Source organism: Medicago sativa, chromosome 4 (genome assembly GCF_051527215.1).
Source record: "Medicago sativa cultivar Bolivia chromosome 4, Bolivia_mono, whole genome shotgun sequence".
Lineage (NCBI taxonomy): Eukaryota > Viridiplantae > Streptophyta > Magnoliopsida > Fabales > Fabaceae > Medicago > Medicago sativa.
In genome coordinates this window covers 66,441,580-66,469,531 of record NC_140752.1, presented here as the reverse complement: position 1 = coordinate 66,469,531, position 27,952 = coordinate 66,441,580, and the positions used below count along the sequence as shown (strand labels likewise).

The following is a 27,952-nucleotide window of genomic DNA, read 5'->3' as shown; positions in this document are numbered from 1 at the left end:
ACAATAACATCATCACCACATGACACAATATTACATCCTTGGATATGCCTAGCATGGCTTCCCCTCTCCTGCTTCCACTTTGTAAGTCCTTTCACTTTCTCTTTTCCTCACTATCCAACAATGCATAAATAATACTGAGTGATTGTTAATTTATATTTGAATTGTTCTTTTTTTTATATAGATTCTACTTGTGGTAAAATTCCTTCTCTTACTGCTCCTCAAAGCATTTCTGTTGAGAAACTTAGAAGATTTGCTCTTAAAGTGAAGTCCACAGAGACAAGGGAATGCACTGCTAATGATATGTTTAATGCCAATTCACGTAGAGACTTTCTTGGATTAGCATTAGGAGTCTCTACTCTATTCATCCATTCATTTGATGCTGCTAATGGAGCTGGTTTGCCACCAGAAGAAAAACCAAAATTATGTGATGAAACTTGTGAGAAAGAGCTTGAAAATGTATGGTGAGATTACATAATTCCCTTTCTATGCCTTAACTGTGATTAATGTCTCCATATTGCTCAGAAGTCAGAATGCATTCACATTCCATGCAGTTGTGTCACCTTCAATATTTATCTACTAAAATTAGGCAGCAAAATTTGAAAAGTTGACAATATGTGACTAAAAATGTTTTCGGTTAAAAAAATTGGGAACGTGAAACTTCAATGTATTTTGCAGAAGATATCATTGTAATGTTATTCAAGTTCTACTCTTAAAACGTTTGACGAAAGGACTTCCATTATAAGGTTCTTCACAAATCGTTGTTAGTACAATAGAGATCATCAGAAAACTCATTGTATGCCTGTCATTTCATTGCAAGTTTTGTTGTAACCAAAATTCCCTGACAGAAGCTTTGTTCAGTGGCATAAAATTTTAGAATTAATATACTTGTGCAGTGTCTAATTCTGTCAAGATAACATGCATGAAATTCAAGATAACCATTAATATCGATAGTTAATGACTTATACTGAGTATTTTATGCATGAAGGTACCTATGGTAACTACTGAATCAGGTTTGCAATACAAGGATATTAAAGTTGGGCAAGGCCCTAGTCCACCAGTTGGATATCAGGTGTGTAAATTCTTCTAACCTGTTCAGTTTCCCTTGAACGCTCGTCTCCACCATTTCAAAAATGCAGTCAATGCCAATTTTGAACGAGATTGATGCCTAAATACTTGATTTGTATCTTAGGAATTGAAGCAACTGAATCTTTTTTTCCTATGATACTCTAAATTTATATTTATTTTCACCTTCTACGTAGAAAATACTGAACCAATATTGATGATTTCAGTACCTGATAATGATATAGGATTACTATCAACTAAGTTCTTATAGATAGCAAATTTCTCTGACTCTCTGCACATGCAATGTGCCCGTCCTTGCTTCCTTCAATCTAAACTAGCTAAAGTTTGAAATCACCTTATCAAATGATTAATATATTATTCACTTTTTTAATCTTGAATAAAGTTAAAAGATGACTTTTGTCTGTTGTAAATTCCTCTGTCAGCATGTGTATTGTTCTCAATAAAGCAAGACTGACTACATTTTCATGTGCTTATCTGATAGGTGGCTGCTAATTATGTTGCAATGGTTCCATCTGGACAAATATTTGATAGGTATCCGCCGATTACAAATTTCTGTCAATCTTTTCGTAGCTCTTAAATTGCAAGATGCCAAGTGATGTTTGCTGTTGTATATATAAGTTTTGTTTGAACAGAATTGTACAATCATGCCTAATAAGATGTTGGAGTGTGATATTAACATAATAATCAATTGGCCAAATTTAGAAAGAAACAAGTACTTACTATTGTAATTTGTAATGCTTTGGTTTTTTTACCTTGATCATTCCTTTTTCAGTTTTCTGTCATCTTTCGATTTTGGTTTTTGAAGCTGTTGTCTTTGGGACCTTCATTAGAATGCTCAGTTATATGTATGCACTGTAATGAGAATGGTTTTGAAGCCTGTGTGAGTATGACCCTTTCCAATTTTACAGCTCATTGGAGAAAGGCCAGCTTTACATTTTTCGCGTTGGATCTGGTCAGGTAAACCTTAAATGTTTTTTGAAAAATAGTAGTTTTGAAGCCTAGTGTTTGATAATCCTTTCAAAGACTAACTGGTATTCAACCCGATGAGATATCAGGTGATAAAAGGACTTGATGAAGGCCTTTTGAGCATGAAAGTAGGAGGGAAACGTCGGCTGTACATACCTGGATCAGTAAGCTTCTGTCTTGATTGTTGACAGTAACATCTCCCAGCATTGCAAGATTCAAAACATTAAACAAAAATTTGTGTCTTTCTCCATGTAAATATAGTGTACTTCTAGTTTCTCAATGGCTATGAGCATCCATACTTAAAATGTGCATTGACAACATAATGGTGTAAAAGGAAGCATGCTAGAGAACAATTGCATGATGCTGACAGTTTATTTACAGATTGGTAAGTACTTAATTCTAACGTTGGCTACATGTTTTTTCTTTTCTTGTTTCGCAGTTGGCATTCCCTAAAGGCCTTAATTCTGCACCAGGAAGACCAAGGGTGGCTCCAAACACTCCAGTAGTATTTGATGTAAGTTTGGAATATGTACCAGGACTTGACGTGGATGAGGAATAAACTTAGGTTGTCCATTCCACCTTGACTGAACGCAGTCAACCCAATTCAATTTATCACCATCACTATCTTATACAATTGTTAATTCTTTTGAGGAATAAGCTTAAAACTTATAGCTATGTAGAGTGTAATACTGTTTAAAGTTTATGATGCCAAGTACATTGAAGCTGAATCTTCATTGCGTATAATTTTCAATTTCCATACCTAAAATGGTATTAAACCTGTCATCGATAGTATATCATGGATTCTCTGGTCTCCAAGAGGAATATGATCTCTTTATTCTACCCGATCTTTTGGTCAAATGGTGGAACTTCCAACCATAATAATAAGCAGAGAACAGGGAACATGTTAACGGTTTTGTTGAGCATGTCTTGATTCATCTATGTTAGCATATTCAATTCTCTCAAACCAAACACTATATTAGGATGTCTCTACAAGTAATATTTGTACAGGCATACATTAGAAAAGAACACACTTGTGGATACAAACTGGGTATTTGATGCTATTCTGGAAAATATATAAATAATAAATACAACAAAATTGAGGCTATCAGTTATTTGTCTCTCCTTTACAAATCACTCAATTGGCTGAAAAAATCGTGCATTGACAAAAAAAACAGCATACACTAAGCAACAGCAACACTGATGGAAAGCAGAGAGAGGTATAATTTGAAGGAGAACTAAATTCAGAAAACCACAATTGCCAACTCAGCTAGCGAAATGGCTTGGAGAGTTGTTGAACATGCTGTGCCACATAAATGCCCGGGAAAGCACCATCTCGAGGTCCTGGTGAGTCCAGTTCTGAGTTGGAAGGTGTTGAAGGAACATTACCAACTCCTGGAATTCCAAGCTCTTGAGTTTGTCTGACCACTAAAGGAAAAATATATATACATTCAGTTTCTAGTTTCTATGGGTTAATCATTGATAAGAGTAAGAAGAGAGTGTAAATAATCTAAGCAACCATACAAAATACAGCAGGGAAAAAAGAAATTCTCGACAGGTGTATGTGCATGCACCTCGAACTGGGCGTAGACAATTAAGGAATACAAGTACATCCATAAATGCTAGAATTGCATTCTTCATTATGCAACTTCAATGCACATTGAAAACATCCCGATACAAAAGAAAATCTCTTCGAAAGCCATTTATCTTAAATAGCAAAAGCAAACGACAAGTTTGTTTTATTGCGAACAAAACTGGAAATCAGGCTCAGCATTATCAGCCAATATGTACTGGAAAGGTAAAAACTACACATCAACAAGACCAACAAGTACCATTCCTGAACAGCAAGACTAGGAGATGAAATTTAATTCAAATATATTATTTTAGTGAAAAGGCCAAAGTAAGCTAGCTCACCGTGAGAAGGAAACTGGCAAATATATACACAAGGAAGTCTGGCAAGGCGTCTCCTTCAGCTAGATATGTGTCCCAAAGGCGTGTGATGAGATCAAATGGTATCTAGTTATCAAATCAGATATCAGCCTTAGTAAGAGCATAAATCAATTCATGTTTGTCATAGTCCATTTTACCATTCAGACACTTTATCATTGACACATGTGAAGTTGTTCTTGAGAAAGATAGGGTTTGGATTAGTTTTTAACTTAACAAAAGCTTCTCAATTAAAATAAGTGTATGGTTCTTCACCTCCAAAATTAATCTTGTATATGTTTATTGACAAATTACAAGAAAATCATGTGAAGATATTTAACTGCATAACTAATTTCAACTTATATGGTTATACAAGAAACTATTATTTAAAAAACTCAGTAATTATAAGATGTTCATAACATTTCGTTTTCCACAAGTGCTTCTGGAAACTTTATCCAAGCTGACTCAAATTAACCTACTTATAAAGGAAAAAATTGTCAGGGCAAACCTCGCGGATCAAAAGACAGTTGAACCACCGGAAAGCAAATTGAAGAAATTCAAGTCCCTGATCCTCTATATGTTGTGAAACAGGCTCTGGCGCAGTTCAAAAGTTTCAACAGGACACATCAGATCAGATTATATTTCAAAGATATAGGAATAATAATATGGCAACAAAAATAATGATCAAGTTTGTTAATGCATATCAATGAATTGTGTATCTTTAACCAATGGATAAATAAGATGATGATGATCAACTTTCGACACTATTTGAGAGTACTTTACTCTAAAAACTTAAACTAATTATTAATATGAGTATTTTTACTCTAAAAACGTAAACTAATTATTAATATTACTAGAATTTAGAATTAAGAACACTATTTGAAAATAAAAAATGAAAACTTGAGAATAGAAATGGTATGAAATCCATATATAGGTGGTGAGGCATTTAAGTTCATGAAATTATAGCAATGCTTGAAGGAAAACAAAAGTCCTGAGAAAAAAGCGTACCATCTATCCTCCTGACCAATTCCTTCAATTTAAAAACAAGCCTCTGAATTCCAGGTTGAGCAAATGTGTAATGGTCTTGCATACCGTCGAGCAACTTCGACAAACACCAGTAGCAATCAGCCTCTACATTAGAGATTTTGTCTGAAGATAAATCAGACATCGACCAATCATCTATACCCCCTTCTAAGTGTTCTGATATAAAAACAACTAAAAACGGTGTAACGAGATCATTTATCCCCTGAACATATCCACTAGCAGGATGTCGAATTGCCCTGACAAAAAATTGAAAAATTATATAAGTAAAATCAAACCATTTCTAGAAAGGAATACGTGACTATGCCTCTTCTAAGATTCACCAAGAGTATCATTCAGTACCATACACAGTTGACAATTGAATTCATATGTACCAGTTCACGGAAAGGAGATATAGCAACAAACAAATTCTAATAATGAGCAATAACACTGTCTGGTAACTTTTTTTGTACCAGTACTAGATTAAGTACAGTATTTAAAAAGCAAGTAGGTTCGTAGAAGTCCCATCTTCTAAAACCGGTATAACATATGATGCATAGCGCTCCTGAATCATTGTCATACCAGTAATGGATACATATCAGGTACCAGTATCTAGCGGGTACACAATGGTACATACTAACAAACCCTAATACTGGGGAAGTTGTGCTGTGTGACTTTCTTAGCCAAGCAGCTAAGAGTCATTTTTCACCTAAGAAAATTATCCATGACAGAGAACACTAGACTAAGAATATTGGGGCCAATAAATGGGCAAAAAAATATTTTACCATGCATAAAGAATACGTTCCAATGACTTCTGAACTTGCTGTTGTTGGAAGAATGTAACGTCAGGTACAGTTCTTGGACAATCAACGGCAATCTAACAAACATACAATGGCAGCTGTTAAAAGAATAATTCTGTTTCCACAAACAATCAAGATAAGAATATATTAGAGCTCTGAATACCTGGCGAAGCATGTTGACCTCATCGTCTGAACGTTCTGAATCTGGAATATCATAATACTGAGAAATACAGTCAAGATACTCTCCGCGCTTCCTTCCCAGAACTCCCTCCTTTCTATCTGAATTAGGTGGTTCATATCCCTGTTGTCAGTTTATCTTTAAATTTCAAGGAAGACAAAATGTTGTCTATAAGAAGGTATGATGGGAGGTTAATTAGTTAGACCCCTTAAGGATTTTCTATATAACAAATACACTATCTTCTTTTCTAAAATCTCCCTCATAATCTTGTTGCAAAACATTTATGTGGCCAGCATCAAGGTCTCTTGTAAGAGAATAATTCCATGGCTCAGCCTCAATGAACAAAACTTTTATGTTAAGACAGCAATAAATAAAATAAGAACCTACTTCTCTTAAAAACTTAAATGAGCTCAACAGTTCCTTATTATCATGCTTCATATGACTGAGCGCTGTGCTAAGAGCATAAGCTAGTGCGAGCAAAATAGAAGAAGGTCCATAGAGCTTACCAAGAGGAGTCTCCACACTTTAGGGCGCATATAATCTGGAACACCACTCCAAGCTAATTCACGCAATTTGTCTACAATATGGATGTCAAACTGTCAAGGATGAAATATTTTACACTGGTAGGCAAAAATAGGTTTCCATAAGGCTTAACATCTTAGTAATACGAAACTGATAAAATTTAAGCAATATCATAAATTGTGAGCAAGGCTCGATTTCTGTTGCAAATTATTTTGAACCTTGCTGCCAAAAAATATCAATAGGCTAAGGCAACAATAATGCGGGCAGTTAATCAGAGCACACATCTTTACATGCAATACAGTTAAAATAGATAAAAGAGGGAAGAGAAAGAAATAAAGACGTTAAATTGTGATTGTTATGATGGGGCGGTGATATGGAAGACTGCGGATCGATCTTTATTTAAGATAATATTAACTCCAAATCCAGATTAAATAAAGAAATAAATCATAAAATATAAACAAATTTGAAAATTAATCCTTAGAAATAATTTGAGATACTCTAAGATAAAATCAAGATATTATTATTCATATTGTCTGACAACTACAATAATCAGATATGGTCATTTAGGAGTAACAAGGAAAAGACGATCAGCCCAAATACATAGGAAAATTGAAGTATGAAAGTAAAATACCTAATATAACCACTGTTCCAGAAAGCACCTTATTGAACTTTGTAACTCTTGCCGAATCCGTAGCTCTAGCGCCAATGGTATACTTGCGGGTGTCTTCGGATAAGTTTTCCCCAAGGGAGGTTGAGATTTTTAACTTACTAACATTAGAAGCACTAGCTGATTTACTTGTACTCTGAACCTCCTCCTGTATTAAGAATAGAAGTCTCTTCTAGGTGAACTAATCCACATCAAACTTATAGAAACATATAAGAAATGTTATTATTAAGAATACGAAGATGACCTCTACTGCACCAGATATCTGATCACTTGTGCCAGCATCATTGTGTGAGAAACTCCTTTTGTAGAATGTTGAGGATACCTTTGAGTTCAAGTTATCAGAAGGTTCTGACCTTCTGCTCATCAATACTTTACCGGGCATGCTACGACCTTTGAGCAACCTTGATTTAAAGAGAACATAAATTGATATCAATAACTAAACCGAGTGTGTGTGTCTAGTTCTCTGATGACAAAAAGAGACTAAAGTGTCTCATATTTTGATAAATTTATATAAAAATAAGTGCATGTGTTCCTCGAAGTGATTCTGAAGACTTAAAAATTATTTTGGTATGTCTGCGGTTCTCAATTAGAATTGTTTTTTTGTCTTTATAACTGATCCCAACTTAAAGTTAGGATTTGTAGTCTGTGGCTCTAAACATGAGTTTTACGTTCAATTCACTTTGGCGTGAACGTATCCAAACATTAATCATTTTACCTTAAACTCATTTTAAACTAGAATCAGTTTTACAAAGTCAATTTTCGCCGCACAGAGCCAAACACACTCACTGAGTTTAACAGTAAGCTGAAGCTAAATAATAATGTTTGATTCAATAGCTCAAAATATCATTTTTGAAGCTAGATAGATTTCTTAAGGCAAAATCTCAATTTTGGGATTCTAACATCACTTTTGTCTCTCTCTCTCTCTCTCTCATAAAAATGAATCCCAAGATTCAAGTCGTAGCTGAAACTAAATTAATATATATAAAAATGAATAAAAGAAAAAAGTAACATAATTTCAATAAATGAATGAATGAATCTAATAAAGAGGGAGACATGATATCCTAATTATGCGAATCAATTTGAATAAGCAGCGGATCATAATGAATTGAGCAATTAATTGAATTGAATTATAAGAATGATGGAATGGCGAGATCTGTGTGAATGAATATGAGAAATGATTACCCTTGAACGTTTCGTAGAGTCTGGCTGAATCTGGAATCAAGAGCAGCAACAGTGTTGTTGTTGTTACGTTCATGATTTTCTCGTGGAGGCTTGTTCATCTTTCTGAAGATCAATTCAATATTCAATCGCACTGGTTCGATTCCAAGAGACAGCTACTTGGTTTGCTTTACGACATAACCAAACAGAATTTCCATCTAATCTATTACCGCCAAAATAAAACTACAACATTCTCATTTCCCATTATTATTGGAGAAATGATATTTTGACAACCACTTTTTGACAACTTTTGGACAACTTTCTCTCTCATACTCACATGACGGTGTTATCCTCTCTCTTCCATTGTTTTTGACCAATAAGAAGTGAGAAAAACAAGGTTGTCAACAAAGTTGTCATCAAATGGATGTCAAAATATCATTACTCTTATTATTATTATTATTATTTTGTTCTTTCATCTTGCTTACTAGTTAGTTATTTAGTACTACTAATCTTATGCTTATTACCCTATCTTCTTCATTTAACCACAATTGTTGTTTGTTGGGTCTAACATTTCCTAAAAAACGGTTGGGTATGATATAAGTGCCTAGACTCTCACATTATTGCAAGTAAGAATCTATGATAAAAGATACTCATATTTAGTGTCTCACTCACCCCTTTAATGAAATTATGGTTGTGGTTAAATGAATTTGAATTCTGCTCTTTACCCAACAGAAATTGTTCGCTCCCAACTGAAATCTTAAAATTACTCACGCGTGAGTTAACTCACGCTCCTTATGTTTCTGCGTGACTTAAGTCACGCTGCGTGAGTTAAGCCATATAACAGCAACTCAGAAACATAACTTCAACCAGTTTTAAACTTCTCAAATACGATCTTTTTTTCCCTCCAAGTGCGATTTTCTTCATTCTTGCACCATTCAAAGTGAATTTCTCCCACAATATCAAGTAAGTGTTGCTTATCCCACTTCATTGCTTCTTCTTTTTTGTTGAAATTTTAGATTTTTTGAAGAAATATTTACAAAAAAAAATATTGTTATTTACAACAACTTTGTGTGACATTCTTGTTTTCGAGACAGCTAAGTTGCATCTTGATTATCACTTGACATTTTAGGGTTAGGATCGTACGTTTGGGCCTAAAATTTATCTAAGCTAGTGTATACGAGGGTTGAGGAATATTATTTATATAAGTCAAGCAAAAATATCAACGAATAGTCTAGTTCTATAAATATAACAACCAAACTATTTTTTATATTTTATAATATGAATAACGTAATTTTTTTATACTTATAATCAATGAAAGATTAAAACAAAATAAACAAACATTTTTTAATGGTATAAAGTTATGAAAATTTCCTAACAAAAAAAGTTATGAATTTTTTTTTGTTTTTATGATTTTATATACTATTTATAAATTTTAAAATCATATATCTAACTATTATTAGACCAACACCGGTCAAACCCTGTTAAAACCTCGAATACGTGTCCTCGTCGGTCTAATGTCCAGTCGAATTTTGATTACTTTGATATTATCTTACTATGTATCTTTGAAAGATAAAAATTTGGATAAACACACCAATATGCATATAATTATATACATATAAGATTTAAGATTGAAAAGGGTAAAACAATGTCTAAATGATGATAACACTTTCATTAACCACCCGCAGGATAATTAAAGAAAATCATATGCATATAACTTTTTAAAATACTATTTGTGAACTTGTTTTTAGTGTAAATCTTACATCCTCCATGGACAATTACATAAAATAATTTATGAATTGGATAATAATACCATAATGATCAACAAAACTCTTCGATAATAACATTAACGTTGTTGTACTGTGAAATTTTAATATGAATTATATTATCCTCGTCAAATGGTTTCTAGTTATTTGCATGGTTATGCATACAATCATGTGTCAACAAACAATTTAAATAACATTTTTACTTGTATTGGAGTAAACCCTATATGGTATTATTTTGATGATTTCCTTTTTCATATCATATATGTTGTTTAGGATTTCAACTATGTAGAGTTGGATTTTGATGATTTCCTTTTTCATATCATATATGCGTTTAGGATTTCAACTATGTAGAGTTGGATTGGGTAAAGTTGATAAGTGCATTTAAACGAGAAAATATTGTCAACATTTTCTTCAAGTGATTGACTATAAAGATGCCCATATGCACAACAATGATAACAATTAATGTATCTTAAACATTTAATTTTAATTGCATAAATATTTATAGAAAATGTTATAATTTCTTAAACTCAATTTATAGAAGTTTCATGTTTTGATGCTAAATATTCACTAAAAAATCCCATAATATATATCAAAATCTAATTTATTAAACTATCCTTTAAATCTTATGGATTGTTTGGTTCCACATCTACTAAGAAAAAAGTGTGTTTCATATATGAATCATCTTATCCTCGTCAAATAGTTTCGAGTTATTTACGTGGTGATGCATACAAGCATGTGTCAACAAATAGTTTTAATATCATCTTCACTTATTTTGAATTAAACCATGTATGGTATTATTTTGAGGTTTTTCCTTTAGATATCATATATGTTGCATTGGATTTCAACTAAGTTGAGTTGGACTAGGTCAGGTAAAATTTAAATTTCGAGAACAAAATTCTTTAAGGGGAGTAGAATGTAACATCCCAATATTTATATTTTAATTTATCACTAAATCATGTTATTATTATTATTATCATGATTATGATTGATAATTAACATTGAGATAAAAAGGATATTACTTAAAATAAGAAGGACAATATTAACGGTTTTGTCGGTGTTTTCTCTTATTAGAGGAGTCGACCTTGAAAGTTTATAGTGAACTAAATCGATGGGAAAGATAACAAGAGATGGCGGCAAGAGCAGGGTTGTGATTGATCAAGGATTCATATAGTAACTAAATTCAATCTATATTTGTTGAACCTGATATGGTTTTTAACAAAAATGTCATTGAGTCAAAAAAGGAAGATTGTTTTGATCAAGGGTCAAGAGATGAAGTGTACAATAAAATGTAAGTGAAAATGTAAACCGTAAAGAAAGTCATTTAGTAAGGTCCATGAATGATCCTTAAGAAAGGAGGTCCAGATTAGAATTTCCCGAAAGATTAAAACAGAATAAAAAAAAACATTTTTTTATAGTATAAAGTTATGAAATTTTTCTAACAACAAAAAAAATGTTAAGAAAATTTTGTTGTTTTTATGATTTTACATACTTTTTATAATTTTTAAAATCATATTTAACTATTACTAGACGAATCTCAATCCAACACTGTTATAACATTTAAATTTCGAATCCGTGTCCTCATCAGTTTAATGTTCGGTCGAGTTTTGATTATTTTGATATTATCTCACTAGGTATCTTTGAAAGTTGAAAATTTGTATAAGCACACAAATATGCATATAATTGTTTCTAGGAATATACATATAAAATTTAACTGATTTTAGGAATATATTTATAAGATTTAAAATTGAAAAGGGTAAAACAATGTCTAAACGACGATAACACTTTCATTAGCCACCCGCAAGATAATTAGCAAAAATCATATGCATATAACTTTTTGAAATATGATTTGTGAACTTGTTTTTAGTGTAAATCATATATCCTCTATAGACAATTAAAGAAAATAATTCATGAATTGGATAATAATACTACATTGATCAACAAAACTCTCCAATAATAACATTAACATTGTTGTATTATGAAATTATAGCACAAATTACATTAACACAAATTTTTTGTTTTTAATTATTTATAGCTGGTTGAAGTTTTGTACCTGAGTGAGTTCATTACTTACCTAAGGACCGGAACAGATATATTTCCGTCATCGACTAATCTGAAGGTGGGTTTTAAGTTATGACATTTTATGGCCGTATGATACGAACTAATGTCTGTTAATGTTATTCGTTACTGCCCTTTTTGATTTGGTCATGTAGAAATTTATTTTGATAACCATGTCTAAAAGTATGCTATGCACTACTACTTCAGCCTAAAGTAATATTAAGATTAATGTTTTTCAAGTTATATTTGCCTACTATATGTTTCTGGTAGTATTAGAGAACTTTTAATTGTGTCCCTGTGTAACGCCCCATTTTTATTCTATTACTTTTAATAGATGTGTGAATATTTTTATATGACTTTATCTGTTAAATATATGATTTTATCTGAAATATGTGTTTTTGGTGATTTTATGTGATATATGGTGTGATGCTATTTTATTATATGATTTAGGGAGTTGTATATTATTTAAATGAGTATGGCTTTATTATTTGTGGAAACATTAGGAGAAATAAAAATAGGAGTAAAATATTAATATTTTGGTTAATGGGAGTTAATTAGTAATTATGTGAGTTTAAGGGAGTTAAGAAAAATAAAGGAGAGGTTATGTTTATTGGGAAATAGAATAGAGAGGAGTCAGAAACATTTTTCACGTACAATTGAGAAAAGGTGGGTTTTGAGAGAAAGAGGAGAAGAACCAAGAGAAGGCTAAGAGAAGAGCTAGGAAGAGAGAATCCAACCGTTTTTGCTGTAGAATTTGCTGAATTAAGGTAAGGGTGGGATTCCTTTCAATAATCATGGTATATAATTTGAAAATTGATGAATTTGTTGTTCTTGGTTTTTAGGGTTAGAGAAGTTATGTTAGATGTTGAATTATGATGAAACTTGTTGTTGAATTGCATGTTTCTATGTTTTTTTGGTTGCTATGTTGTATATGGAACCTGTAAACATTGTTCTAATTCATTTTGGGTGATTAGGGGATCAAAAATTGGGTTTTGGAGTGAAAACTGGTCTGTTCTCGTAAATCTGTCCATGTCCCATCGTAGTACGATGCTGGGAAATCGTACTACGATTTTTCCAGCAGCAAAAACAAATTTTTCAGTATATCCCATCGTAGTACGATGCATTCCATCGTAGTACGATGTAACAGTGACAGCATTCCCCTGTTTCGTGTTCTTGCGTCTTTTTCACCCGTTTCTGTTTTGAATTAGCTTTCGGTGTAAACATAGAAGTTGTAGATAATTGAGTTAGCTTTCTAATGGCCTTGGTTTGGAGTGGAAAAGATTTGTAGATTTTGAGTTATGATAAAGATAGTCAAAGTGGGTCTTTAGAAAACCTTAAGAAAACTTAGCAAAACTAATCCCAAGTTAGTCTAAAAACTTATGGTTGGTTTCCCAACTTCAAACTTAAGTGTTAGGGATTCAGTTGAGGTGTTTTATGGATATTTGACTTATGTTCTATTGATCAAAACTTAATTGCTTTTGGGGGATGTTTTAGACTTTGAGATGAATGTAATTGATTTATAAATATAAGTTATGTTGTTGATTTCTGTTGTTGACGTTGTTGTATCATCTAATTTCAAAGTTGGGGAGTGTGTCATAATTGTTTTAGGCACATATGTTGTTGTTGTAGTCGCTGTTGAAGTTGTATGTTGATATACACAAGTTGAGTCCATTTGCATACTCACATCTGTTGGGGGCTTATGCCCTGGAATGTTCATCATTCAACCCGTTGGGGGCTTATGCCCTGGAATGTTTATCATTCATCTGTTGGGGGCTTATGCCCTGGAATGCTTAGCATTCAACGCGCGTAGATTGGTACCACCTGCATGATGCATTAGTTGTTGTTGTCGTAGCATTGTTGGGTTGTTGTTGTCGTTGTAGCATTGTCGAGTTGTTGTCGTTGTCGCATTGTCGAGTTGTCGGTGTCGTTGTGGATAACGTTGTTGTTGTTGTTGTTGCTGTACCGTGTTGCTGAAAATAATTATGTCGTTGCCTATGTGTTTATTTAAATACATTATTAATGATGCCTGTTGTGATATGCTTTGTTGTTTTCATTAATTTGATGAATTATATATTATTATTATTGGATAAGTTTCTCACCCCTTCTGCGTATATGTTGCCTCGACCGTGGGTAATGTGCAGGTACTGATGACTTGTAGGTTTGGTCGGCTCAAGTGTCTAGGGCTCTGATACATACTAGGATGGGGAAATCGTTGCGAATGTCTTCTCATTGCTTTTATGTATCACATATTTTGGAAAAGACTTGCTATTAGAGTTTATCGTTGTTGAAAATAAAGTTGATTTATGTTGGGGCCTATGTGCCAAGATTTTCATTGATGTTGAATTTTGGTTGAAATTATATTTTTAAAGAATTATTCCGCTGCGGTTTATTAAGATTCTTTATGTTGGTCTTAAATAAATAGATATTTTCTATTTATGAATTTTTGAAAAGTAGTGTGACACTCCGTTGTGTGATTACTCTGATTATAATAATTAATATTACGTTGTTGGGAGAACGGGGTGTTACAATTGGTATCAGAGCAGGTCGGTCCGTCCGGCCAATTAGTAGAGTTGTGTCGAGCCTAGTAGTGTTGTGTGACAATTTTGTATTGTCCTTGCTGTCCTGTTTGTTGTTTGTTGTGTAACCCTTAGTATGAACTGGTTGGAGTACAACCATGTTCATATTAATTGTTTTAGTAAGTCGGTGTATTTTTCTTCTGCTGAAGAAGAGAGTGGAGCAGAATTTTTATCTACTAAGCAGCTGAAGCAGTTAGAACATGATGGAGACTTGATGTTCTCTTTAATGGCGTATTTGTCTATGGAGAATCAGACTGTGATTGATAGGTTGCCGATTGTAAACGAATTTCCAGAAGTTTTTCCTGATGAGATTCCAGATGTGCCACCAGAGAGGGAGGTTGAATTTTCGATTGATCTTGTACCAGGTACGAAGCCTGTGTCGATGGCTCCTTACCGTATGTCAGCCTCCGAGTTGGCAGAATTGAAGAAGCAGTTGGAAGAATTGCTTGATAAGAAGTTTGTAAGACCGAGTGTCTCACCTTGGGGAGCGCCGGTATTGTTGGTGAAGAAGAAGGATGGTAGCATGAGATTGTGCATAGATTACCGTCAGCTTAATAAAGTGACGATAAAGAATAGGTATCCACTTCCGAGAATTGACGACTTGATGGATCAATTAGTGGGTGCTCGCGTGTTTAGTAAAATTGATTTGAGGTCAGGTTACCATCAGATTAAGGTGAAGGATGAAGATATGCAGAAGACGGCCTTTAGGACACGGTATGGACACTATGAATATAAAGTGATGCCTTTCGGTGTTACTAACGCGCCTGGTGTGTTCATGGAGTATATGAACAGAATTTTTCATGCTTTTCTGGATAAGTTTGTTGTTGTATTTATTGATGATATCTTGATTTATTCTAAGACTGAAGAAGAGCATGCAGAACATTTGAAGATTGTGTTGCAGGTGCTGAAAGAAAAGAAGTTGTATGCAAAGTTGTCAAAGTGCGAGTTCTGGTTAAGGGAAGTAAGTTTCCTTGGCCATATTATTTCTGGTAGTGATATTGCAGTGGACCCATCGAAGGTTGAAGCGGTATCACAGTGGGAGACTCCTAAGTCAGTTACGGAGATTAGAAGTTTTCTTGGTTTGGCTGGTTATTACCGTAGATTTATCAAAGGATTTTCGAGGTTGGCACTTCCATTGACTCAGTTGACTTGTAAAGGTAAAGCTTTTGTGTGGGATGCTCAGTGTGAGAGTAATTTCAATGAGTTGAAGCGAAGATTGACGACGGCTCTAATTTTGATTTTGCCAGAGCCAGATAAACCTTTTGTTGTTTATTGTGATGCGTCCAAGTTGGGCTTGGGTGGTGTGCTGATGCAAGATGGTAAGGTAGTGGCTTATGCTTCTAGACAGTTGAGAATTCATGAGAAGAATTATCCTACACATGATTTAGAGTTGGCTGCTGTTGTTTTTGTGTTGAAAATTTGGAGACATTATTTATATGGTTCCAGATTTGAAGTGTTTAGTGATCATAAAAGTTTGAAATATTTATTTGATCAAAAGGAGTTGAGTATGAGGCAGAGAAGGTGGCTAGAGTTGTTGAAGGATTATGATTTTGGATTGAATTATCATCCGGGTAAAGCCAATGTGGTTGCAGATGCCTTGAGCAGGAAAACATTGCACATGTCGGCTATGATGGTGAAAGAATTTGAATTGCTAGAGCAGTTTAGAGACTTGAGTCTTGTTTGTGAATTGGCACCTCAGAGTGTGCAGTTGGGTATGTTGAAGATTAATAATGATTTCTTGAAGAGTAACAAGGAAGCACAGGAAGTTGATGTGAAATTTGTAGACTTGATGGTTGCTAGTAATCAGACTGCAGATGGTGATTTCCAGGTTGATGATCAAGGAGTGTTGAGATTCCGAGGCAGGATTTGTATCCCTGATAATAATGAATTGAAAAAGTTTATTTTAGAAGAAAGTCACAGAAGTAGCTTGAGTATCAATCCGGGAGCTACAAAGATGTACCATGACTTGAAGAAACTGTTTTGGTGGTCTGGGTTGAAGCGTGATGTCGCACAATTTGTTTATGCGTGTTTGACTTGTCAGAAATCGAAAGTTGAACATCAGAAGCCTGCTGGTTTGTTGACGCCTTTAGATGTGCCAGAGTGGAAATGGGATAGCATCTCCATGGACTTTGTGACGAGTTTACCAAACAAGCAAAGAGGGCATGATGCCATTTGGGTTGTTGTCGATAGATTGACTAAGTCAGCACATTTTATTCCGATTAATATCACCTATTCAATAGCTCAGTTGGCGGAGATTTATATTCATAATATTGTGAAGTTACATGGTGTCCCGTCGAGTATTGTGTCGGATAGAGATCCGAGGTTCACTTCGAGATTTTGGAAGAGCTTGCAAGAAGCTTTGGGCTCTCAGCTGAAGTTGAGTTCAGCTTATCATCCGCAAACAGATGGTCAGTCGGAAAGAACGATTCAATCATTAGAAGACTTGTTGAGGGTGTGTGTACTTGAGCAAGGTGGAGCTTGGGACAACCACATACCATTGATAGAGTTCACGTACAACAATAGTTACCATTCGAGTATTGGTATGGCACCTTTCGAAGCTTTATATGGTTGAAGGTGTAGGACTCCTTTATGTTGGTTTGAGTCGGGTGAAAGTATTGTGTTGGGACCTGAAATAGTTCAGCAGACTACGAAGAAGGTCAAGATGATAAGAGAGCATATGAAAGCGTCGCAGAGTCGACAGAAGAGCTATCATGACAAGCGTAGGAAGGACTTTGAGTTTCAAGAGGGTGACCATGTGTTCTTGAGAGTCACTCCTATGACCGGTGTGGGTCGTGCATTGAAGTCCAAGAAGTTGACTCCGAAGTTTATTGGTCCTTATCAAATATCTGAGAGAATTGGCACGGTGGCTTACAGAGTTGGTTTGCCACCACATCTTTCGAACTTGCATGATGTGTTTCATGTGTCGCAACTTCGGAATTATGTAGCGGATCCTTCACATGTCATTCCTAGAGATGAGGTGCAAGTTAGAGACAACCTTACGGTAGAAACTTTACCTTTGAGGATTGATGATCGCAAGGTGAAGACGTTGAGAGGTAAGGAGATACCTCTAGTGAGAGTTGTTTGGGGAGGAGCAGCTGGTGAAAGTCTTACTTGGGAGTTGGAGAGTAAGATGCAGGAGTCATATCCTGAGTTGTTTGCTTGAGGTAATATTTCGAGGACGAAATTCTATAAGTTGGGGAGAGTTGTAACGCCCCATTTTTATTCTATTACTTTTAATAGATGTGTGAATATTTTTATATGACTTTATCTGTTAAATATATGATTTTATCTGAAATATGTGTTTTTGGTGATTTTATGTGATATATGGTGTGATGCTATTTTATTATATGATTTAGGGAGTTGTATATTATTTAAATGAGTATGGCTTTATTATTTGTGGAAACATTAGGAGAAATAAAAATAGGAGTAAAATATTAATATTTTGGTTAATGGGAGTTAATTAGTAATTATGTGAGTTTAAGGGAGTTAAGAAAAATAAAGGAGAGGTTATGTTTATTGGGAAATAGAATAGAGAGGAGTCAGAAACATTTTTCACGTACAATTGAGAAAAGGTGGGTTTTGAGAGAAAGAGGAGAAGAACCAAGAGAAGGCTAAGAGAAGAGCTAGGAAGAGAGAATCCAACCGTTTTTGCTGTAGAATTTGCTGAATTAAGGTAAGGGTGGGATTCCTTTCAATAATCATGGTATATAATTTGAAAATTGATGAATTTGTTGTTCTTGGTTTTTAGGGTTAGAGAAGTTATGTTAGATGTTGAATTATGATGAAACTTGTTGTTGAATTGCATGTTTCTATGTTTTTTTGGTTGCTATGTTGTATATGGAACCTGTAAACATTGTTCTAATTCATTTTGGGTGATTAGGGGATCAAAAATTGGGTTTTGGAGTGAAAACTGGTCTGTTCTCGTAAATCTGTCCATGTCCCATCGTAGTACGATGCTGGGAAATCGTACTACGATTTTTCCAGCAGCAAAAACAAATTTTTCAGTATATCCCATCGTAGTACGATGCATTCCATCGTAGTACGATGTAACAGTGACAGCATTCCCCTGTTTCGTGTTCTTGCGTCTTTTTCACCCGTTTCTGTTTTGAATTAGCTTTCGGTGTAAACATAGAAGTTGTAGATAATTGAGTTAGCTTTCTAATGGCCTTGGTTTGGAGTGGAAAAGATTTGTAGATTTTGAGTTATGATAAAGATAGTCAAAGTGGGTCTTTAGAAAACCTTAAGAAAACTTAGCAAAACTAATCCCAAGTTAGTCTAAAAACTTATGGTTGGTTTCCCAACTTCAAACTTAAGTGTTAGGGATTCAGTTGAGGTGTTTTATGGATATTTGACTTATGTTCTATTGATCAAAACTTAATTGCTTTTGGGGGATGTTTTAGACTTTGAGATGAATGTAATTGATTTATAAATATAAGTTATGTTGTTGATTTCTGTTGTTGACGTTGTTGTATCATCTAATTTCAAAGTTGGGGAGTGTGTCATAATTGTTTTAGGCACATATGTTGTTGTTGTAGTCGCTGTTGAAGTTGTATGTTGATATACACAAGTTGAGTCCATTTGCATACTCACATCTGTTGGGGGCTTATGCCCTGGAATGTTCATCATTCAACCCGTTGGGGGCTTATGCCCTGGAATGTTTATCATTCATCTGTTGGGGGCTTATGCCCTGGAATGCTTAGCATTCAACGCGCGTAGATTGGTACCACCTGCATGATGCATTAGTTGTTGTTGTCGTAGCATTGTTGGGTTGTTGTTGTCGTTGTAGCATTGTCGAGTTGTTGTCGTTGTCGCATTGTCGAGTTGTCGGTGTCGTTGTGGATAACGTTGTTGTTGTTGTTGTTGCTGTACCGTGTTGCTGAAAATAATTATGTCGTTGCCTATGTGTTTATTTAAATACATTATTAATGATGCCTGTTGTGATATGCTTTGTTGTTTTCATTAATTTGATGAATTATATATTATTATTATTGGATAAGTTTCTCACCCCTTCTGCGTATATGTTGCCTCGACCGTGGGTAATGTGCAGGTACTGATGACTTGTAGGTTTGGTCGGCTCAAGTGTCTAGGGCTCTGATACATACTAGGATGGGGAAATCGTTGCGAATGTCTTCTCATTGCTTTTATGTATCACATATTTTGGAAAAGACTTGCTATTAGAGTTTATCGTTGTTGAAAATAAAGTTGATTTATGTTGGGGCCTATGTGCCAAGATTTTCATTGATGTTGAATTTTGGTTGAAATTATATTTTTAAAGAATTATTCCGCTGCGGTTTATTAAGATTCTTTATGTTGGTCTTAAATAAATAGATATTTTCTATTTATGAATTTTTGAAAAGTAGTGTGACACTCCGTTGTGTGATTACTCTGATTATAATAATTAATATTACGTTGTTGGGAGAACGGGGTGTTACACCCTGTCTTAGTAGATGAGAGTAATTTAAAAAATTGTGTAAATGAGAATAATTTAGAAATTAGAGTTTTGTTGTTCAAGTAGAGAAATTGTTTAAACCCTCTTCGGTTAAAATATAATTGCAGGACATTCTAGCAAAACTACTAAGTTACGACAAATTTGAAGCTTATGTGAGTCGATCGTTGGATGAAGATGATCTACTTTCCAGCAACCCTCTTTCTGGTGGGAACAATGACAATGCTCATCCACCTCTCCTCCGAATCAAAGCTTTCTGTAAAAATGACTTCTGTCCCTCAGAAAATCATCAAGTGAGATACATATACTTTTGCTTACCGCTTTTTTAACTTTAAAATCATTCATTTTATTTTTATTTATGTTGATATTGATATTCCTTTTTTGTCTAAAATGTTAGAATATATACGATTTGGTTGTTGGGCGTTTCTTAGCACCTTTCAATCCCGGCCAAAGCCGTAGAAACAGAAATACCAGTTGATATTAATGGCAAATTTTTTTTGGCATCTATGAGAAATATCACTGAGGTAAATGTTTCAGTTATACTTATACGTAACTTTTAGAGGTGCCTTTCCCTAACTGCAAATTCACAGATGTTTGGAAGTTATTTGGGAGAAATTTTTGTTGCATTTTTTAACTAAATTTTCAATTGATTATGACAACTAAGTTATTTGGTAGTTTATGATTCTTGGGAATCTTCAGTGGTTCCAACATTTAATACCAACGACCAGGTCTATTTTTAATTATTACACTGATTTTGTGTTCATTATTCTATTGTTTACAGAAATTATCATACTGATTTTTTTGTGTGAGCTTTAGTGTCGCATTTTGTACCTATTAAAAAAGTAAGAATTTGTGGGTGAGCAATTGTAATTTCAGATTGTTGTCAACAACATTCAGAGATTTCAAGACATTTCACACCTCAGCGAATCTGAATTGTTGAGTTCCATGAGTATGGTAAAAATAAAATTAAATCTTCATATTGAATCATAACAACCATTTTCTGCAACTAAATCTCCTGTGTTTCATTAATTACAATTGTACAGGGGGTATCAGAATTGCATCAACAATGCATTTGCATATCACCATAATTCTTGACGAAGGTTATGCAACAAGCGATAACGAAATATGTTTCATACTGACAATACTGGTAAGCTGATACTGTCGACTTTATTTTTGCGTTGTTATTAGAAGATGATATATTGTGTAATATTAATTAATTGCTCGTTATGTGAAGAATTCTTATCAATAAGAATGATGTAATGTATTTTTAACAGTGATCCTAAGTTTGATATCATTTTAGGGTGAAACTCTTTTCTGGATATGAAATGATGGGGTAAGTGTTTGTTTAAATTTTAAAAACTGTGCTAATGATAATTGAATTTTGAAAATATTAAATGTGGACGTGTTTCCTGACCGGTTTGTTGTTCAGGGTGATTCTCACGAAACTTCAAAAAGCTGTCATGCAATGTGAACTTAAGAAAATTACATACAAACACATTTCAGCCACTTGTTACCAACTCCTTTTCAAACTCCAATACACCATCAAGTGTCAAAGTCCCAGTTAACTCTAGGATGGGTATGCATTTAAGGTCAGCAACCATACTTATAACCAAGAGGGCCCGATAGGTTATAGTCCTCTCCTTCATCTTGATCACAAGTTTGACGTGCAAAGTATATATTTCAGACGCAGACCTTCTGTAAGCTCTTGTTTTTTTTATTGTATATTTTATTTCAATTTAGTGTCACTTCATTTGGTTGGTTATTAGACTTCACCTGACCGTTTATATGTGTTTACCTTTCAGTCTAACCTTAAGAAAATGACAGACTGCCACCATGTTTAATCCAAAACATGATAGATAGCCTTCAATTTTATTTATTTATTTTATTGTTGTTGTTGTTGTTGTTGTTGTAGGTAAGATGAAAGATGCAACAGAAATGGAAGTTGGATCCCTCAGGATTGGGAGAATGGGGGAAGAGTATGCATATGAACATTACAAGGACAAATTCAACAATGTCGAATGGATAAATTGACATCGTGAGCAACTTCATCCATTTAATTTGGTTGGTTTTCATAAAGAAAATATATGTTTTAATATTTCCCGGGGTGAGTATGGTTGGGCTATGAAGAAAAGGTCAAAGTATATCATTGCGCATATTTACATTGATGAGAGGGGCCAAAACCACAATTCACGCTGACCGAGTTTGTTGATCCTGCTGATAAGGATAATAGTTTGCTAAACCTCTCTATGTGGTACTCCAAGTAATTGTAATGAGAGAATTCAAAACAATTAATTGATCAAGCTTCTTTGCAATAAATGTTGGAGGTTGGTATCAACAAAACCATTAAAACCTATGCAAAACAAGTTAACGAATGAATTCAGAAACAGGAGGTTTTGCATTTGTTCATTGATGAAATGAGAGAATTTTACAAATGGACAGATGTGGAAAAATATAGAATAAAAAAACTTTTTTTATGGTATAAAGTTATGAAAATTTTCTAACAACAAAAAAAAAGTTAAGAAAATTGTGTTGTTTTTATGATTTTATATACTTTTTATTATTTTTAAACTCATATTTAACTATTACTAGACGAATTCCAATCCAACCCTGTTATAACATTTAAATCTCGAATCCAAGTCCTCATCGATTTAATGTTCGGTCGAGTTTTGATTATTTTGATATTATCTTACTAGGTATCTTTGAAAGTTAAAAATTTAGATAAGCACAGAAATATGCATATAATTCTTTTTAGAAATATACATGTAAGATTTAATTGGTTTTAGGAATATATGTATAAGATTTAAAATTGAAAAGGGTAAAACAATGTCTAAACGACGATAACACTTTCATTAGCCACCCGCAAGATAATTAAAGAAAATCAAATGCATAACTTTTTGAAATATGATTTGTGAACTTGTTTTTAGTGTAAATCATATATCCTCTATAGACAGTTAAAGAAAATAATTCATGAATTGGATAACAATACCACAATGATCAACAAAACTCTTAAATAATAACGTTAACATTGTTGTATTATGAAATTGTAATATAAATTATATTATCCTCGTCAAATGGTTACAAGTTATTCACATGGTTATGCATACAATCATGTGTCAGTAAACAATTTAAATGTGTAGATCATGATTGGTTTTGAATTATTACTTTCATTCATGATCTAATTGTTGGTTAAAAATAGAATCAATAATTGATAATTTGCCAGGAGTGAAAAAAAGTTGTTTAACTCAAGTATAAATGTTACTAGTCCAAGAAAGTACTTTAATATCAGAAAATCAAATATGTCAAATGACAATATTTGTTTCTTATAACATGCAAGAAGTCTAAAACTTTTATTAAAATCATACATCATGCGAGAAAATAAGGTAATTCCTTATTGCTTCGTGTAACTTAAAATCCCATCTTTTTCCACCAAACACAAGTATGCATGTAACACCCATACCAGACGTATCTAGAAAGTCTGGCACGTGCGTTAATATTAGTACTGGATACATTAAAATATACAACAATTAAAAACTTCGAATGAATATTATTTACATCAAGATACGTTCGTATAAATCATAATACAATACAACTCAACCATACATAAAAACACATCCTTGATGTCCATAATGTCCTGCAGCTTTACTAATGAACTCTTGAAGTAATATCCATCCGGCTCCGCACATACATAACCATCCTGCTTATCTGAAACAAATAAGGATTGGGATGAGACATAATGTCTCAGTGAGTTCCCCTAAATCCTAGGCTATAGGCAACCTCGAGGGGAAACCTACGGTCACCACGTGTCTTCATTACAACCTGACGGTTGATTATACGTGTGTGGGGACTTGCATACTTAGACGGTAGTGCATACTAGGGCCGTCATAGTCATATCTCACTTGTTATAGGCTTCTCACCTATACATGTCATGGCGGTCGAGGGGGAACCTAAAACCGCATTGCCAAGAATACACGCTAAGTATCGAGGTCTAAGCATAACATAATCATGACACGATTCTAAACCGGACGATTAGGGAAATCCTAAGACCGTCATCGGTATCATATTCTTTACTTGTCCTATACATATTTTCTCTCGCCTAATAGCATCTCATGCTCTTATTGTTGTTCTTAAACATATCATACATGGGCTCGATCATGAGCATAAACATAACATAATCATCATCATAAACATAATCGTGTCTAAGTTCATTCATGGGTTAGCGTTGAACAAACAGTTATTATCTTGATTCATTTTACGGATAGTCCCGGGTGGAGTAACCCCGAAATCAATCCCATACATGACCGATGTACGTACATCGGACTCCCTCGGTGTCGTGCGGGTCCCTTGCGGCTTAAACCGTTCCCCTTAGGTCGAGAACCTCCCGTATCCCCCTGGCGTGGATAACAAGAGACACGAGCACCTACGTCTTGTTACTCAGTGACATGCGGGTCCCTTACGGCTTGAATCGTTCTCATAATGAGAACCCCTTGTATCCCCCTGATGTGGATATCAAGAGACATGTCACCTACACTTATTAGTCATGGTCTTGTCGTGCATAAGTTAAACATATACATACTTGAGTGTTTACCTCGGAACCTTAATCGAACCGATTAGTGGTAAACTCTTACTTGTTCATATTCATACCTAATCATGGTGGAGGGACTAACTAGTCAAACCACGGCTTACGTACTTGCTAAATCATACTAGCTCTTGTGCAAAGAGATTACACTTCGCGTCTTATCTTTCTAGGGATTCTTGCTAAACATACTAGTTCTCGACTAGCTAAGCCGAGGCTCTACATACATTCCCTTTCTTAGTTCATTACTACCCCATCATGCTTAAACTCTCTTGAGCCATCCTTGTAATTCATGCTAACATTGCCATGATTAATGATGCAAGGATCAATTGACGAGTTGTGCAAATTTCCAATAGTTACTAAAGACCGGACGTGCCGAAAACCCGAATTCCAAGCCGTTTATAAGTTCTTAAGATTTGATAAAACCATATTTGTTCCAGTAGAAAAACAAGTGAAAACAGTACAAGAACACACCGAAACGATCGCTACGGACCCCCACGCGACTGCCCCCAAGCACCCGAGCGCAGAACAACGCGAACGTTGTCCTGTCTGGGGCGCCTGGCGCCAGAGGGAGGGCGCCTAGCGCTGGCTCCCTGACTTGTGGGCGCCTAGCGCCCTTGTTCAGGCGCAGCGCTGCGAATTCTGCGTTTTCGCGTGTTCCGGCTGCGGGTTTTCGCCATTTTCGACCCAAAACTCATCCAATTCGACCCTGTAATGCACCAAATACATCCAAAAACATATATAGACTTATTTAAACATAACTCATGGCAATTTTAACATATAATCACCTAGGACTGGCTTGGGGTACTAAAGTTCCATAAACACTAACTAACATAAATCATGATTTTAACTACAAGATTAATCAATCCCAAAGGTGGGTAATCTATCTATGGAACTCACCTAGCTTGTTCCTTGTGTTTGCCTCAAGCTTCAAGTTTCTCATGTTCAAACCCTAACTTTAATTCCAAGCTTCTACTCATTCCCTTTGTTGTTCTTTTCTCATGAAGCTTCTAAGATCCTTGCTTGATCACCAATTGCATGATTTTGGAAAGCTTTGATGGCCTAGAGAGGGAGAGATGGGCGGCCTTATAGAGAGAAGGAGGAGAGAATTCTCTTCTCTTAACCTAGAGAGAGAAAGAGAATTGGAAATGAAATAATTTTAGGTCCAATCCAATTAAATATCTCTTTTGCGTGAAATTACCAACATGCCCTTGCCTTAAGCGTGTTTGATTGACTCTGATACATAAGTCCATACTCAACTGATACCGCATAATATTAACTTCCCTCGTACTTAAAATTTTCCATTATACTTACTTTCCATGATCTTTCGTCCTCTGATACATTTAACAGGTAAAATTTCCATTAGCTAACGAGCGGGATGTTACAATGCAAATTTGTACAAACGGCGTTAAAAGATGAGGGATAACGTGATAAAAACAAGTGTTGATGAGTAAAATAAAAAGTGTAAAGAAACAACTAGAAATAGAATTATCAAACGGCCGTTTGAATGAAATATCGAGAAAACAACACTATATCAAGCACGGTACGAAGTTGTAAATGTTTTATTTATACAATTAAAAACGAAAAGTGATTGTTGTACAACGTTACTAGTACATTGCAAGTTGCATTATAGTGAAGTTGAATGTTTTTTTGTTTTTGTTTTTACAAGTTGCAAAAAAAAAATGTTGCACAATGTAGTGTGGGTTGCATCATAGTAAATGTGAAACATAATGTTTTGTTTTTTTTAAAAAAAATCCATTATTTCTTATTGACTTTTCATTTATTATTTTTTCTATTTTTTATTATTTATGGAAAAAAAATTAATTGAGTAAATGGTCCATATAAATATTGAGATTTTTTTCTTTCTTGTTTTTTCCCTTTTCACTTTTGCAACATAAAGTAAACTAGAATAAAAGTGTTGAATTTAAGTTTATTAACTGTAACCCTAATCAATGGATTAAGATTATAAGTCTCATGTTTTAAGTTGCTATTGAAATATGATTTGTGAACTTGTTTAGTGTAAATCATACATCCTTCACGGGCAATATGAAAAATAATTCATGAATTGGATAATACCACCAATAATTATAATATGAATTATCTTATTGAATAGTTTCAAGTTATTTACACGGGGATGCATACAATCATGTGTCAACAAACAATTTAAGTATCATTTTCATTTGTTTTGGATCAAACCACATATGATATTATTTTGATGTTTTCCTTTTAGATGTCTTATATGTTGCGTTGAATTTCGACTAAGTTAAGTTGAATTGGGTTGGATCAAGTTGAGTTTGAGCATTTAAACGAGAAAAACTTGCTAACATTTTTTTTCCACCAACAAGACTCAAATAAGAGATTTCATAGATAACTAACTTTATCGTCTATTTGTTATATGATAAATTTGTCGTCCGTAGCGATAGACATTGGTTTTTTTTTATAGTGGAAGAGTAACCTTAAAATAAGTTCAAAATGATATTGGGAGCATGATCCAAAATACGCGACCATCATTCAATGAGATGATAGAAGTACAAGAATCATATTCAACAAAGACTTTCTTATAACTTTTGGTTCAAGCTAATTCTGAACTAAACAAAATGTCCCAAAACATTGTCTAAATAAAAAACACTTTCTCACACATGTTACAACAACATATAAAACCATCCCATCGTTATCACTCAAAACACCGTTACTAGCCGCACAACCATTTTGTTGCGATATCACATTTAAGCTAATTAGATGTCTCACTAATCTATCTTCCTTACATCTATGAAAAATACTCAATTTTATTTATGTCTTCTCAATACTATCACATACCATGAATAATGAATTTTGAACTTTGATTATGTTATGAAATAAACTAAAAGACAAGATTAAAGATGAAGAAGATGAGAGCTTTGTGTATTATTCTTCTCAAGTGTGTTCTTTACATTGTGATATAAGTCCTATTTGTAGGACACAAATGTGGTAACTCACAAGTACATGAAGAGCCATAAGACTAAGTGCCATTAACAACGAATATTGGGATTCAATATTACGAGTTAAGGAACATAGAAAGCCTTATGGAATATGGACATCCACATCATATTAATATTATTCATAACATATTATATTTAATAGAGTATTACTTCTCCCACCCCATGGTATTCTAGCGCGCTCTGCGTTTATTTTCCAAAAATGCCCATGAAGTTTCCGAATTTTATAATTCAGAATGGTGTTTTC

The 27,952-nt window shown here is 34.2% G+C and overlaps 2 protein-coding genes and 2 long non-coding RNA genes across 4 annotated transcripts; 3 read left to right on the top strand and 1 right to left on the bottom strand.

Moving 5' to 3' along the window:
- Window positions 1–11: 11 nt before the first annotated feature.
- Window positions 12–2,777, top strand: LOC146930906 (FKBP-like peptidyl-prolyl cis-trans isomerase family protein). Its single transcript, XM_085702372.1, has 7 exons — window positions 12–81; window positions 182–456; window positions 986–1,069; window positions 1,565–1,614; window positions 1,992–2,040; window positions 2,139–2,213; window positions 2,489–2,777. Exons 1-7 carry the CDS (start codon window positions 45–47, stop codon window positions 2,606–2,608), a joined length of 690 nt encoding a protein of 229 aa, XP_085558498.1. The 5' UTR covers window positions 12–44; the 3' UTR covers window positions 2,609–2,777.
- Window positions 2,778–3,003: 226 nt separating this feature from the next.
- LOC146930905 (uncharacterized) lies at window positions 3,004–8,531 on the bottom strand. Its single transcript, XM_085702371.1, has 10 exons — window positions 8,342–8,531; window positions 7,404–7,560; window positions 7,124–7,307; window positions 6,477–6,547; window positions 5,956–6,093; window positions 5,778–5,869; window positions 4,981–5,252; window positions 4,481–4,566; window positions 3,961–4,062; window positions 3,004–3,474 (listed from the first exon to the last, which is right to left on the bottom strand). The coding sequence occupies exons 1-10, from the start codon at window positions 8,437–8,439 to the stop codon at window positions 3,313–3,315; spliced, it is 1,362 nt and encodes a 453-aa protein (XP_085558497.1). The 5' UTR covers window positions 8,440–8,531; the 3' UTR covers window positions 3,004–3,312.
- Window positions 8,532–12,811: 4,280 nt separating this feature from the next.
- Window positions 12,812–14,528, top strand: LOC146930904 (uncharacterized). The gene is made up of 2 exons (XR_015006525.1): window positions 12,812–12,902; window positions 14,277–14,528. It is a non-coding gene; the product is annotated as an uncharacterized LOC146930904 (long non-coding RNA).
- A 3,765-nt stretch (window positions 14,529–18,293) lies between these two features.
- Window positions 18,294–20,010, top strand: LOC146930903 (uncharacterized). Its single transcript, XR_015006524.1, has 2 exons — window positions 18,294–18,384; window positions 19,759–20,010. It is a non-coding gene; the product is annotated as an uncharacterized LOC146930903 (long non-coding RNA).
- The last annotated feature ends 7,942 nt before the right edge of the window (window positions 20,011–27,952 follow it).

Coding starts and splice junctions, on each gene's coding strand:
- LOC146930906 (XM_085702372.1), top strand. CDS start 45: ATGCCTAGCATGGCTTCCCCTCTCCTGCTTCCACTTT. Junction 457..985: donor GTGAGAAAGAGCTTGAAAAT/GTATGGTGAGAT, acceptor TTATGCATGAAG/GTACCTATGGTAACTACTGA. Junction 2,041..2,138: donor TTCGCGTTGGATCTGGTCAG/GTAAACCTTAAA, acceptor ATGAGATATCAG/GTGATAAAAGGACTTGATGA.
- LOC146930905 (XM_085702371.1), bottom strand. CDS start 8,439: ATGAACAAGCCTCCACGAGAAAATCATGAACGTAACAACAACAACACT. Junction 5,870..5,955: donor AGGTCAACATGCTTCGCCAG/GTATTCAGAGCT, acceptor TATGTTTGTTAG/ATTGCCGTTGATTGTCCAAG. Junction 4,063..4,480: donor ACTGTCTTTTGATCCGCGAG/GTTTGCCCTGAC, acceptor TTTGATAACTAG/ATACCATTTGATCTCATCAC.